Below are 15,348 nucleotides of genomic sequence, written 5' to 3'. Positions count from 1 at the left end.
ATGGAAAAGGGACAGGTAACTTTTATAATCACAATGTAGAAATCAATTATTTAATTTTGTTGGTTAGTCACTGAGTCTTCTCCAACTTTTTTGCAACCCAGTGGACTGTAGCCCACCAGGCTCCTCAGTCTATGGGATTTTCTAGGCAAGAATATGAATGAGTTGCCATTTTCTTCTCCAGGGGATCTCCCTGATCCAGGGATCAAACCCTCATCTTCTGCATTGGCAGATGGATTCTTTACCACTGAGCCACCTGGGAAGCCCCTCATATCCAACTAGGAGGCATTAAATTATTCTTTTCTACTTTCAACATATCTGCTTTGGCAGTTTTTTTTTTTTTTTTTTAATATATATACCTTCTGATACATGGGATCTAACTGCTTTGGTCTTACAACCAAATACCTGATATTTAAAGCTGTAAATATAAATAACTTCTGAGTCAAATTACTCACTGATAAAAATAGAGCTATATCTTTTTCTCTGTTCCATTGGCTCTCTATCCATGAAATATTTAATGCATTGCCAATCCAAGAGGAATCTGTTTTAAGAAATGTGAATCTATCTTTTAGGTGGTTTTTACATTTGATTTTTATCTGGGGTTTATATTTCTTTCCTCTGTTTGTAACCTTCAATTTTGAAAAAAATCCCCTTTGTCATTTTATTTCTTCCTTTTATTTAAAATATTTATTTATTTGGCTGTGTTGGATCTTAGTTGCAGCATGTGGGATATTGCAGCACATGAACTTTCTAGTTATGGCATGTGGACTCCAGATCTCATGGTCTCAATAGTTGTAGCACTCAGGCTTACTGGGCTTGTTTGTCCCAGGTATGTGGGATTTTATTCCCCAATCAGAGATCGAACCCATGTCCGTTTCACTGCAAGTCAGATTCCCAACCATTGGACCATAAAGGAAGTCCGTATTTCTTCTTGATCTGAGTTGCACACTTCAGATTTTCATCTTAGACTTTAATGTTTACTTTAATATTACATCTCTTTTCTCTGTAACTGTTATCATATTAACCTCTGAATTTTAAATTTTATTTAGTTTTGATTATGTTTATTTTAGAATTAAAAAAAAAAACTTTGAGGTACTAAGTTACTTGGTTTTATTTCTCTTTGATTGTTTTAGCTTTCTAATGCTAACAAAAATCCCGTAATACTTAATTGTTCATTTTTATTTAGATTTTAAAATCTTGTTTTTCTATCTTATCCTTTAATTTTTTTAATCTTGTATTTATTTTCACTATGAGGAAGGCATACATTTCTCCCCTTATTTTTCACAAATGAGGCAGTGAGTAACATTATACAGACTACCATCACACAAAGAGAGAAATTGAGTCTATTTCTCTTGAGTCCTTTCTATTTCTATCTCTATATTTTTGAAATGTTGTTTTAACTCTATTAGTAATTTTTTGAGAATGTTCTTTAAGAAATTTGAGATAACCATCAGTTAATCATTCCCAGATCCTACATATAACTAAAAAAAAGAAAAAAAAAAGACCTAACTGACTTTCTCTTGGAATGGTATGCTTTCTGAAACTGTACAGGGAATAAAATGAGCTCTTGGGAGTTTCTTTTCTGAAAAGTTTATATATATATTATTTTTTGTTATTCTTTTACATTTACTTCTTTCATCATGATGGTCAATGAGAAGCTGCCCCCAAAGACTTTTTTTTGAAAAATGAGATCACAGTTTTTTCACTGGTTTTCAGGTTTTCTCAATAGTTGAATTTAATGTTGGTCATTATGCACCCTCCCAGAAAGTGGAAACACCATATGGAAGATTGGTCTTTCTTTGGGAACAGAGACTAGCAATTTTTGAATTTTATTTGACTTTATTAGGACAAAAAAATGTGCCATTCAGAGGGAGATAGAATACAGAATTGTGAGGGAATATTTGTTTTTAGAAACTTCTGGTTGTGGCTAATCATTTCTTATTCCTGATCACTATTTAGGCTGCATTGCTAGTCATTTGAGCCTGTTCTTCAGTGTCATCAATGTTGATGTGGTTCTTTTTCCAGTTTGTTTTATGCCATGTGTGGATTATTTTGCCTTTGTTCCCTGAGCTATAGCTGGCTCTGGACTTCTTTCTAAGTGAAAATTTGAGGAAGAGTTGACCCATTGGAAAAGACTCTGATGCTGTGACGGATTGGGGGCAGGAGGAAAAGGGGACGACAGAGGATGAGATGGCTGGATGCATCACTGACTCAATGGACGTGAGTTTGACTGAACTCTAGGAGTTGGTGATGGATAGGGAGGCCTGGCATGCTGCGATTCATGGGGTCGCAAAGAGTCGGACATGACTGAGCAACTGAACTGAACTAATAAGGAAATTAAAATGCAGAAAAGGAAACAAGAAAACCTTAATTAGACATCTCTTTCTTCTTAACCTCCACCATAAGGAAGTTTCTTTATCATCTAAGTCTCTTCTTATCCCTGGTCTCCTATTATATTAATAGGGTTCACTGTGCCTCAGATTAGAATGCTATCTTAAATGTATTATCACCCTGAGTTCCAAGGGTATATATTGTCAGAGATTGATTGTTTTCCTAGCTTGATTCCGTGGACTTAGATCTGGTCCTTGGAAGTGATCAGGTGTAACCCAAAGTAGTTTCCATCAGCCATGGCACAAACTGTACTGTTTTAGGGTGCTGGTAGCAAAACATGATGCCAATATTTTGAGTGTGAAACATCCTATGGTCTTGGAACGTGATGACCCTTATGGAAACAACCTTGGAGTAGTGACCATATCTTTCGATTTGCTCAGAACTTATCTAATTAATACCAGCTGCTACAGTATAATTAGTAATTACTCATTTCATGTCAAAAGTGTCCTAGTTTTGATCATCTAATTTATGGGCACACTAAACAGTAGGGCCTATTTGAGACAATGTAAGAATCAGTGTCAGACTTTATTTTTCTGGGCTCCAAAATCACTGCAGATGGTGACCACAGCCATGAAATTAAAAGACGCTTACTCCTTGGAAGGAAAGTTATGACCAACCTAGACAGCATATTGAAAAACAGAGACATTACTTTGTCAAAAAGGTCCATCTAGTCAAGGCTATGGTTTTTCCTGTGGTCATGTATGGATGTGAGAGTTGGACTGTGAAGAAAGCTGAGCACCGAATTGATGCTTTTGCACTGTGGTGTTGGAGAAGACTCTTGAGAGTCCCTTGGACTGCAAGGAGATCCAACCAGTCCATTCTGAAGGAGATCAACCCTGGGATTTCTTTGGAAGGAATGATACTAAAGCTGAAACTCCAGTACTTTGGGCACCTCATGCGAAGAGTTGACTCATTGGAAAAGACTCTGATGCTGGGAGGGATTGGGGGCAGGAGGAAAAGGGGACGACAGAGGATGAGATGGCTGGATGGCATCACTGACTCGATGGACGTGAGTCTGAGTGAACTCCGGGAGTTGGTGATGGACAGGGAGGCCTGGCGTGCTGCGATTCATGGGGTCACAAAGAGTCGGACATGACTGAGCAACTGAACTGAACTGAACCGCACTGAACTGAAGAATCAGATTCCAGGGGAGTGATAGGAATAGCGGATCATAACAGTGTGATAGCAGTATCATGAGGTGGAGGAGGTGGACATATATTGAGCACATGAGAGATACTCCCAGGGACTCTTGAAGTTAATTGTGAAGGTCATTCATCAAATTTGGAGTAGTCCACTAGGAGAACATGCTGCAAATTAGATTTGGAGTTGTCACTGAAAATTATTTAATGCCTATACATAATAATAACTTTGTATGGATCTATGATCATTGAGGCAGTAATTCACTAGAATAGTCATTATTTCTGGCAGCTCCTCATTAGGATACTAATACTGTACCATCTGTTTATTTAAAAAGTGTTATTTTCTTCATTATAGAGGGACTGATAACCAACTCATCTAAAATGATATGTAAGCATTAAATAACAAGTAAAAAATATGAGTCCAAAACAAAGAAACTTTGTTTTCCCACTGAAAATGTTAGTTTTTCATCAGAAGATCACTTTAAAAAATAATTAAAATATTTAAAAATGCAATTCAAAAGGTTATATAATATTTAGTTATTACTAAATATTGGCTATATTTTCCATGTTGTAAATACATGTTTCTAGCCTATGTTATACTCAGTAGTTTCTATCTCCCACTTCCCTGCCCATATATCCTGCCCCACTCAATACCACTGGTAAGCCCTCATTTGTTCTGTTTGTTGTCGTTCAGCTGAGAAGTCACGTCCAACTCTTTGTGACCCCATGAACTGCAGCACGTCAGGCTTCCTTGTCCTTCACTATCTCCTGGAGTTTGATCAAACTCATGTCCACTGAGCTGGTGATTCCATCCAATCATCTCATCATCTGTCACCCCATTTTCCTTCCATCCTCAATCTTTCCCAACATCATGGTAGAGGGAAGATATAGATCTGTGAGTCTGCTTCTTTTCTGTTACATTCACTATTTTGCTGTATTTTTTAGGTTCCATATATAAGTAATATCATATCACTTTCCATTCTTTGTCTGACTTGTTTCACTTAGCATAATGCTCTCTGAGTCCATCCATATTGCTACAAAAGGCAAATCTTTTATCTAAGTGTAAGGCCAGATACTACACAAATCCTAGAAGAAAACATAGGCAGAACACTCTTTGACATAAATTGCAGCAATAATTTTTTTGGATACATATATTAAAGTAAAGGAAATAAAAGCAGAAATTAAAAAAAGGGGGGGCCTACTTAAACGTAAAGGCTTTTGCACAGTAAAGGAAACCATCAGCAAAATGAAAAGACCACTTAGTGAATAGGGGAAGATATTTGTAAATCACATGACAGATAAAGGATTCAGTTCAGTTCAGTTCAGTCCCTCAGTCATATCTGACTCTTTGCGACCCCATGAATCGCAGCACGCCAGGCCTCTTTGTCCATCACCAACACCCGGAGTTCACTCAGACTCATGTCCATCGAGTCACTGATGCCATCCAGCCATCTCATCCTCTGCTGTCCCCTTCTCCTCCTGCCCCCAGTCCCTCCCAGCATCAGTCTTTTCCAATGAGTCAACTCTTTGCCTGAGGTGGCCAAAATACTGGAGTTTCAGCTTTAGCATCATTCCTTCCAAAGAAATCCCAGGGCTGATCTCCTTCAGAATGGACTGGTTGGATCTCCTTGTAGTCCAAGGGACTCTTAAGAGTCTTCTCCAACACCACAGTTCAAAAGCATCAATTCTTTGGTGCTCAGCCTTCTTCACAGTCCAACTCTCACATCCATACATGACCACATGAAAAACCATAGCCTTGACTAGATGGACCCTTGTTGGCAAAGTAATGTCTCTGCTTTTGAATATGCTATCTAGGTTGGTCATAACTTTCCTTCCAAGGAGTAGGCATCTTTTAATTTCATGGCTGCAGTCACCATCTGCAGTGATTTTTGAGCCCAAAAAAATAAAGTCTGACACTGCTTCCACTGTTTCCCCATCTATTTCACATGAAGTGATGGGACCGGATGCCATGATCTTCGTTTTCTGAATCTTGAGCTTTAAGCCAACTTTTTCACTCTCCTCTTTCACTTTCATCAAGAGGCTTTTGAGTTCCTCTTCACTTTCTGCCATAAGGGTGGTGTCATCTGCATATCTGAGGTTATTGATCTTTCTCCCGGCAATCTTGATTCCAGCTTTTGTTTCTTCTAGTCCAGCGTTTCTCATGATGTACTCTGCATAGAAGTTAAATAAGCAGGGTGACAATATACAGCCTTGACTTCCTCCTTTTCCTATTTGGAATCAGCCTGTTGTTCCATGTCCAGTTCTAACTGTTGCTTCCTGACCTGCATACAGATTTCCCAAGAGGCAGGTCAGGTGGTCTGTTATTCCCATCTCTTTCAGAATTTTCCACAGTATATTGTGATCCACACAATCAAAGGCTTTGGCATGGTCAGTAAAGCAGAAATAGATGTTTTTCTGGAACTGTCTTGTTTTTTCCATGATCCAGCGGATGTTGCCAATTTGATCTCTGGTTCCTCTACCTTTTCTAAAACCAGTTGAACATCTGGAAGTTCATGGTTCATGTGTTGCTGAAGCCTGGCTTGGAGAATTTTGAGCATTACTTTACTAGCATGTGAGATGAGTGCAGCTGTGCTGTACTTTGAACATTCTTTGGTATTGCCTTTCTTTGGGATTGGAATGAAAACTGACCTTTTCCAGTCCTGTGGCCACTGCTGAGTTTTCCAAATTTGCTGGCATATTGAGTGCAGCACTTCACAGCATCATCTTTCAGGATTTGAAATAGCTTAGCCTGAATTCCATCCTCTCCACTAGCTTTGCTCGTAGTGATGCTTTCTAAGGCCCTCTTGCCTTCACATTCCAGGATGTCTGGCTCTAGGTCAGTAATCACATCATCGTGATTATCTGGGTCGTGAAGATCTTTTTTGTACAGTTCTTCTGTGTATTCTTGCCATCTCTTCTTAATATCTTCTGCTTCTGTTACGTCCATACCATTTCTGTCCTTTATCGAGCCCATCTTTCCATAAAATGTTCCCTTGGTATCTCTAATTTTCTTGAAGAGATCTCTAGTCTTTCCCCTTCTGTTGTTTTCCTCTATTTCTTTGCATTGATCACTGAGAAAGGCTTTCTTATCTCTTCTTGCTATTTTTTGGAACTCTGCATTCAGATGCTTATGTCTTTCCTTTTCTCCTTTGCTTTTCTCTTCTCTCCTTTTCACAACTATTTGTAAGGCCTCCCCAGACAGCCATTTTGCTTTTTTGCATTTCTTTTCCATGAGGATGGTCTTGATCCATGTCTCCTGTACAATGTCACGAAACCTCAGTCCATGGTTCATCAGGCACTCTATCTATCAGATCTAGGCCCTTGAATCTATTTTTCACTTCCACCTTAGAATCATAAGGCATTTGATTTAGGTCATACCTGAATGGTCTAGTGGTTTTCCCTACTTTCTTCAATTTAAGTCTGAATTTGGTAATAAGAAGTTCATGATCTGAGCCACAGTCAGCTCCCAGTCTTGTTTTTATTGACTGTATAGAGCTTCCCCACCTTTGGCTGCAAAGAACATAAACAATCTGATTTTGGTGTTGACCATCTGGTGATGTCCATGTGTAGAGTCTTCTCTTGTGTTGTTGGAAGAGGGTGTTTGCTATGACCAGTGCATTTTCTTGGCAAAAGTCTATCAGTCTTTGCCCTGTTTCATTCCATATTCCAAGGCCAAATTTGCCTGTTACTCCAGGTGTTTCTTGACTTCCTACTTTTGCATTCCAGTCCCCTATAATGAAAAGGACATCTTTTTTGGGTGTTAGTTCGAAAAGGTCTTGTAGGTCTTCATAGAACCATTCAACTTCAGCTTCTTCAGTGTCACTGATAAAGGATTAATATCCAATATATATAAATGAGTCATACAGCTCAACCTCAAAAAAGAAAACAACCTGATTTAAAAATGAGCAGAAGAACTGAATAGATATTCTTCAAGAGAGGAAACGCAGATGGCCAACAGGTACATGAAGAGATGCTCAGCATAGCTAATTATCCGGGAAATTCAAATCAAAATCATAATGAGATATCACCTTCCACATGTCAGAATGGCTACCATCAAAAAGAACATAAATAACAAATGTTGATGAGAATGTAGAGAAAAGGGAACCCTTGTACACTGTTGGAGGGAATATAAATTTAGGCAGCCACTGTGGAAGACAATATGGAAATTTCTCAAAAAACTAAAAATAGAACTACCATATGACCTAGCAATTCTACTCATGGATATACATTCATAAAACACAAAAACACTAATTCAAAAAGATATGTGCACCCCAATGCACATAGTGGCACTATTTTCAATAGCCAAGACTGTATATTGTCATCCTGCTTATGCTTATTTAACTTATATGCAGAGTACATCATGTTAAATGCTGGGCTGGATGAATCAAAAGCTGGAACCAAGATTGCTGGTAGAAATATCAACAACCTTAGATATGCAGATGTTACCACTTTAATGGCAGAAAGCAAAGAGAAACTAAAAAGCTTCCTGATGAAGGTGAAAGACGAGAGTGAAAAAGCTGGCTTAAAACTCAGTATTCAAAAAATGAAGATCATGGCATCTGGTCCCATCACTTCATAGCAAATGGATGGGAAAAAAGTGGAAACAGTGATAGATTTTATTTCTTAGGCTCCAAAATCATTGCAGATGGTCACTGCAGCCATGAAATTAAAAGGTGCTTGCTCCTTGGAAGAAAAGTTATGACAAACCTAGACAAGTATAATTTTTTTTTTAACAAATTAGATTGCTTCTGAATGAGTCAGGATATAGGAGCTAAGGTTCTAGAGAGAGTTAAACCTACCAAGACATTCTCTTCTGAACTGAAGGGAGGCCTAGTTTCTGAATTAAGGAGGTTAAATGATCTCAACAGGTATAATTCATTTACAATGAAGCACTTGCTAATTTTTAGGCTGCCCAGAGTTAGAGTGCTGGAAATTGAACAAAAGGAGGTTAAATATGTTAGGTTAGGTTTTACTGAGAAGCCTGGTAGGCTACAGTCCATGGGGTCGCAGAGTCGGACACAACTCAGCAACTTTGCTTTCTCTTAGGTTTTATCAGTCCCATAGTGGGTATGAGATAAAAATTGAAGTTCATTGACTTTTGAAAGAGAAATCTCCCTTATACAAACTCCAGGTTCTCAGTTTGGAACCTAAAGGGATAAATCTAAAATAGGAGATGAAACAGATTTTTGGCCAAGTTCTACAAAACCTGAAACCCATCTCTACCTTGTCTCAGTGACTCTTTGGATTAAAGCAGTCTTTCTCAATCTAGGCTTGTGTCAAAGGATAAAGGAAATTCTCTTTGTATAAATGAAACATCATCCAGAGATTATATGTTTTTTATGCATGATAACTGGTAAGATATAAGATCAAAAGATAAAAACAGATGATTGAAAGTCTCTCAGGATGATCCAAACATAGAAGTTACCAGATCTATTTGAAAATAACCAGTGTTAACATGCACCTTTACATACATTACAAGATGATGAGTTCACTAGAGCATTTGATGTTATATTAAAACGTCAATTAGATGTTATAGAGCTGAAAAATACAGCCAGAATGAGGAACTAGAGGTGGATTTACCACAACTTAAACAAAGTTGAAGAAAGGCTTAGCAAATTGAAAGGTCAATCAGTAGAAATATCCAGACTGATGTATGGAGAAAAAAAGAATGGAAAATACAGAAAGGAGTGTAAGAGCTTATATGGGTCGTGTTGGAAAAGACTTGTATGTATAGCTGAACACTCAAGGGGAGAGGAAAAAGGGGAAATGGGGTAGAAAAGAAATTGGCTAATACTGAATGATTTTCTCAAACTTATGAAAGACATCAAGCCTTAAACTCAAGAAGATCTATAATGTTAAGAAGGGTAAATAAAAAGAAAGCCACATTTAAGAATCTCTTTGTAAAATTTTAGAAAACCAATAATAAAAATGAATATAAAATTCAGTCAAAGTAAATAGCAGACATTTTTCCTCAAAGAAGTAGAGCCCAAGAAAACCAGAAAACAATCTAGAGCCCAAATCTCACCTTGTGGCCATTTAAAAGTGGAATAAGAATGTTTTATCTTCTATTACTCTGATAACTGAGATAATTGTAGAGATTGCTAAAAATGAACGGGTCACATTACAAGCTCAGAGGCTACTTGGGATGGCATCTCTACAGTTCTATTAATTGGAATGTTTGCTATATAGTTCAAGGGCCATCTGCAGAGGGATAGAATAGGGAAATAGTGCCCTCTAGTTCTGTTTGCACAGATATTTCTCAAGAATCAGGCCTTTTACTTAGCCAAGTGCCTGAAATAATTAGAAAATTTTTACTATTGTTTTTTTTTGACCTGAATTTCTTAATTGAACTTGGAGAATTACACCCAGGAGAAATGGAAATTTTCTTAACTTCTTTAGGTTTCAGAATAACAAAGTTAAATTGTTAAGGGAGTTGGAAGTTCCCTAAAGCAGTAGGAGACTTTAGTAGTGAAGTTCTAGGGATTGCCCTTTGGAAGATTTTCGAGAAAATCATAGGGGGTTATTTGGGCAGAACAAATCTTCATATCATTATTTCTCTTAAGAAATTATTAAACAGTTTTTAATTAACATGAGCTGTGTATGTGACACAGTGAGTCAGGCAAGATTTGGGTTGATTTTTTGCAAACTAGGAACATCAATGTCCTTTTCTAGTATAATCTTCTGAGTAAAAATACCTCTGCACAACACACTTTAATACAGTTTTCATAGAATACTATCAAAATTGCAAGTTTTAGAATCTTTTACTCTTTTGAGCACTACACTAGACTCTCAAGAAAGACTTTGCTGAAGATCACCTTTAAATATTGAAGCACACTTTAACCAAAAGTGAAGATGTGCATTCCATGTGCTGAGGTAAATGGGAACAGACATTAGCCATCTCCTTCTATAATCTCAGATTTACAAAATTTATTAACAGATCTTAGCTATGCCAGGAAACCAGAATAAAGATATTTACTTTAAAAAGAAACGCTAGTTGGTAGGAAAAATATTGAGATGAAGAAATGAGTTTTGAAGGTGGGATAAAACTTTTGACTATGTGTGTTCCAGAGTTTCTGATTTGCCTAGACAAGTCATTGAACTCCCTCAAGTATATGTCAACTATTTTTTTGCATTTAAAATTTTTTATTGATGTATAGTTGATTTACAATATGTGTCAGTGTCTAGTGTATGGCAAAGTGATTCAGTCAAATATATCCACATATTCTTTTTCATTATGGTTTATTATAGGATTTACATATATTATAGTTCCCTGAATTATCTGTCAATTTTAAAATGAGAAGGTTGGGTTAGGAATTTGGAGTCTATTCTGGCTCTGACATTTAGAAAGAAAGAGAGGAATTTGTTGAAAAAAGTTTAATTATCTTAGCATTGTAATCAGAAATCATTTTAGAGAAAGAGAAAATATAAAGTGACTTGGAGTAGGTGAGACCCTGACAAAGATCTCAGATAAGAATGAGGGAATGAGTGGGACTCCATCTGGATGAGAAAAGGAGAAGACTTAATTGTTTTGTTTCGAATAGTAGACAGAAGAGCAGGTGAAGGGAGTGGGAACACAAGGGCCCAGAGCCAGAAAAAGAAAACTGAGTGCTGGGTGGGGAAAATCCAATGGAGAAACCTTCAGTGGAGTGGAGGTATATTCTGACCAAAGTGAATGTTAGAGACCAGACATGTCTAACTTTTGCTTTTCTGGAAATAATTGGTAAAGTGTTTCATTTTCATACATGGATTGGAAGTTGAAATTTTAATAAATTTTGAAAAATTTGCTATGTTTTAAAAATCTGAGTCAGTGTGGGCCAGCACTGTAGCAGCACAGAGGCAGTTATGCTTCAGGAAAGCAGGGAGAACATGAAATCATAAACCACTATTGTGATTCTGTGAAACATTAAAGCGATCATGGAATTGGGGTTATGGAGGGAGAATTTAAAGCAAGTTAATCTAGATCTTGCAAATCTGCACAAGATAGAAGCTATTACCCTTCAGTTGTGTCCAATTCTTTGTGACCCCATGGATCATAGCCCGTGAGGCTCCTCTGTCCATGGCATTTTCTTGACAAGCATTCTGGTGGGGGTTGTCATACACTCCTCCAGGCTTTCTTCTTCTCCCATGAATCAAACTTGTGTCTCTTGCATCGCTTGCATCACTTGCAGATTCTTTACTGCTGAGCCACCAAAGAGCCGGTAAAATCACGTTTCAAAGAGGTCAAGTGATTTGCTAAATTTTGCATGCCAGTAAATAGCATGGTTGGTTTCAGAGCCTAAAATCTCACACTCTGAGGACAGTGCTCTAATTCCTTACAGAAGATGACATTTTGGAAAGTATTTCTTCCTCTTCTAGGAGCACAAGTGATCATTGTCTTTTTCGCATCTCACCATATATCAAATACTTAACTAAGAGCTAATCATTTTGTTTCTTAATTCAACTGGTTTCTTTAAGATCAGAGAAATGATCAGAGAAATTTGCAGATGTATATAACAAGTTCAGAGGTCTTCAGGCTTTTATGTTGACACAGAGAACCAAAGGGAAAATGCATTTATCTTAACACATATCAAAAACTTGCCATGTTCAAAGCAGCCATGTGTAATTAAAAATCTTAAACATGACATTACTTTGCTAGTATTGTGAGGAACAATCTCTTCACAAGCTCAGCGTCCACTGCAGCGGCAATAGGGATGTGCATATCTGGGTATAGTCAGTGTGATATACTTGAACAACGTAACTGTGTACAAAGAATGAAGCTGTACTTATGATTTATGGCATACAGTTCTGATAACTAATTGAAATATTCAAGAAAGTTAAAATTAGAGCCGGGAAGGAAAGGTACTTCAGGTATATAATTGCATATTAAAATATATAAAAAATAAATTTGCATGCTAAGAATGTGGTCCCACAGAGTGGTTGTTTTAGACCAGAAGGTAGAAGTAGAGTTGGAAGATGAGATCAGAGAATTAGGCAATGATGAGAATGTGAGGCTTGTGTAATTTGTGACTGAATTTGTTTGAACTCTATTTTGAAAGACAGTGGTTTTCAAACATACTTCCATATGTGATCAGTTGTGAGATATATTGTAAATAATTTGCTTTACATTATGAAGTAGTTACCTTTGTAATAAAGGATGGGTTCAAGGTTATTCCATAGTCACAAATGCCTTCTTGAAGACAGATATCACATGGTGTTAGAGTGAATGGACTCTAGCTTATCGCCTGTTTATATTTCTTAGTGTGTGGCATTTCCATCTGTTTTTTTTTTTCCCACATAATTTGAAACTTTTTATAGTGCAACCAAAACCTTTCCTGTTTCAACTTTTACAACCACAAAAAAAATGTTTCTTTGCCCAGAAACCTCTGATCTTTAATTTGACTGAGGCCAGTTCATATTTTGATTAAAACAAATCTCAAAATATCTTACTAAGCAATGCCCCTGACATAGGTTAGAATTTGTCTCTGTGTTTGCCTATTATCTTGGGGCATATGTATATGTTATTGTATTTACTTGAGTGTGTCCTTTATTTGATTTTGATTTGCCTGAGAGAAGAACATGTATAAGCTCACTCTAGATTCTCAGTGCCTTAGAGTGTATTCAGTACATGTTGGATGAATGAGTGAATATTGCTAGTAATATTGGAAGGCAATGCTCCCTTTAAAGTTGCTCCAACAAAAACTCCTTGAAAAGTTGGTAGAGTGTAAATTTTAAATATAGGCCATGTATACTTTTATTCACTATTCCAGATGAACAAAGAAGAATAAAATGGACAAGACAAATGCAACAGTCATTTCTAATTTTATTTTTCTGGGATTTACTCACTATCCCAAAGTTGAAATCACCATATTTATGCTGTGCTTGCTGATGTACTTGATCACCTTACTGGGTAATAGTATTCTGATCTCGGTTAGTGTCCTGGATTCTCACCTACACACACCCATGTACTTCTTCTTCAGCAACCTGTCATGTCTGGACATCTGGTATACTTCTTCTGCCCTGACTCCAATGCTGGCAAATTTTATTTCAGGGAAGAACACCATCTCATTCTCAGGGTGTGCTGCTCAGATGTACTTCTCTCTGGCCATGGGCTCAACTGAGTGTGTGCTCCTGTCTGTGATGGCGTATGACCGATATGTAGCCATCTGCAACCCCCTGAGATACCCCATCATCATGAACAAGAAGATTTGTGTTCGGATTGCAGCTGGCTCGTGGGTGACAGGCTCCTTCACTGCCCTGGTGGAAACTGTGTCTGTGTTGCAGCTGTCACTGTGTGGAAGTGGTGTCATCAATCATTTCACTTGTGAGATTCTGGCCGTCCTGAAACTGGCTTGTGTAGACACTTCCAAGGTGCAGTTAATCATGCTGGTGATCAGTGTACTTCTTCTTCCTATGCCAATGCTCCTCATTTGTATTTCTTATGCATTCATCCTCTCTAGCATCCTAAGAATCAGCTCATTGGATGGTCGAAGCAAAGCTTTTTCAACATGTGCCGCCCACCTGAGTGTAGTGGTTTTATTCTATGGGACAGCTCTCTCCATGTACCTGAAGCCATCAAATATAGATTCACAGGAAATAGATAAATTTATAGCCTTGGTATATGCTGGCATAACCCCCATGTTGAATCCTATCATTTATAGTTTACGGAACAGGGAAGTGAAAGTGGCTGTGAAAAAATTGCTGGTTAAGAACTCTCTGTGCTCTTTCAGTCTCTAGTAGCACATAATATCTGTAAATATTAAGGATATTTAATGCTTTCTATATATATCAGGAGATAATTGGGGTAGAAACTCATTTTTAAATGTGATGTGTAATTTTCTAAGTCTCTTCTTCGACTAATCACTGAAAGTCTAAGTAATATCAATGTATCATGCATAAGTTTATCTGAACTTAAACAAATAGTCTCATGATGGCAAATTTTAATTTTTATTTGGGGTTATAGGGTTAAATATAATTATTTTGGTTGGTTATTTCTTTCTAAAATTTTTAAAAATTGAAATATATTGATTAATATTGTTTCAAGTGTATAACAAAATAATTGAGTTATGTGTGTGTGTGTGTATTCTTTTTCAGATTCTTTTCCAAAGTAGGTTATGATAAAATATTGAATATATTTCCCCATGTTTATAGTAAGTCCTTGTTATTTATCTGTTTTGTATGTAGTATCAGCTAATTGGGTATCTATTAACCTCAGGCTTCTCTGGTGGCTCAGTGGTGAAGAATTTGCCTGACAATGCAGGAGGCACAGGTTCTATCACTGGGTCGAGAAGATCCCCTAGAAAAGGAAATGGCAACTCACTCCAGTATTATTGCCAGGGAAATCCTACAGACAGAGGAGCCTGGGGGGCTATATAGTCTATGGGGCTGCAAAAGAGTCAGACACAACTTAGTAACTAAACAACAACAGCAATCAATTAGTCTCAAATTCTCAATTTATCCATCATCATCCTTTCTTTTTTGGTAATGATAAGCTTGTTTTCTGTATCTGTGAGTCTATTTTGTAAATAAATTCATTTTTATCATTTTTTGTAGACTCCACAAATTGATGGTGTCATCTATTTGTCTTTCTCTAATTTACTTCACTTAGTATAATTATTTCTAGGCCCAACCTAGCACTAATTGCCTAGAAATAAATAAGCTGCAAATGACATTGTTTTATCCTTTTTATAGTTGAGTAACATTACACTGTATATGTATTCCACATCTTCTTTATTCATTCATCTGTCAGTGGACACTTAGGTTGCTTCCATGTCTTGCCTATTGTAAATATTGCTGTTATGAACATTGGGGTACATGTATCTTTTTGAATTAGCATTTTCTCTGT

At 37.1% G+C, this 15,348-nt stretch overlaps 1 protein-coding gene across 1 annotated transcript; it reads left to right on the top strand.

The window, feature by feature from the left end:
- Positions 1 to 13,212: 13,212 nt before the first annotated feature.
- Positions 13,213 to 14,297, top strand: LOC113897881 (olfactory receptor 13F1-like). Its single transcript, XM_027550821.1, has one exon. It carries the CDS (start codon positions 13,293 to 13,295, stop codon positions 14,238 to 14,240), a length of 948 nt encoding a protein of 315 aa, XP_027406622.1. The 5' UTR covers positions 13,213 to 13,292; the 3' UTR covers positions 14,241 to 14,297.
- The last annotated feature ends 1,051 nt before the right edge of the window (positions 14,298 to 15,348 follow it).

This window comes from Bos indicus x Bos taurus, chromosome 8, assembly GCF_003369695.1.
Source record: "Bos indicus x Bos taurus breed Angus x Brahman F1 hybrid chromosome 8, Bos_hybrid_MaternalHap_v2.0, whole genome shotgun sequence".
Taxonomy (NCBI): Eukaryota; Metazoa; Chordata; class Mammalia; order Artiodactyla; family Bovidae; genus Bos; species Bos indicus x Bos taurus.
The sequence above is the reverse complement of the archived record's forward strand: the minus strand, read 5'-3'. Positions and strand labels throughout refer to the sequence as shown.

Coding starts and splice junctions, on each gene's coding strand:
- LOC113897881 (XM_027550821.1), top strand. CDS start 13,293: ATGGACAAGACAAATGCAACAGTCATTTCTAATTTTATTTTTCTGGGA.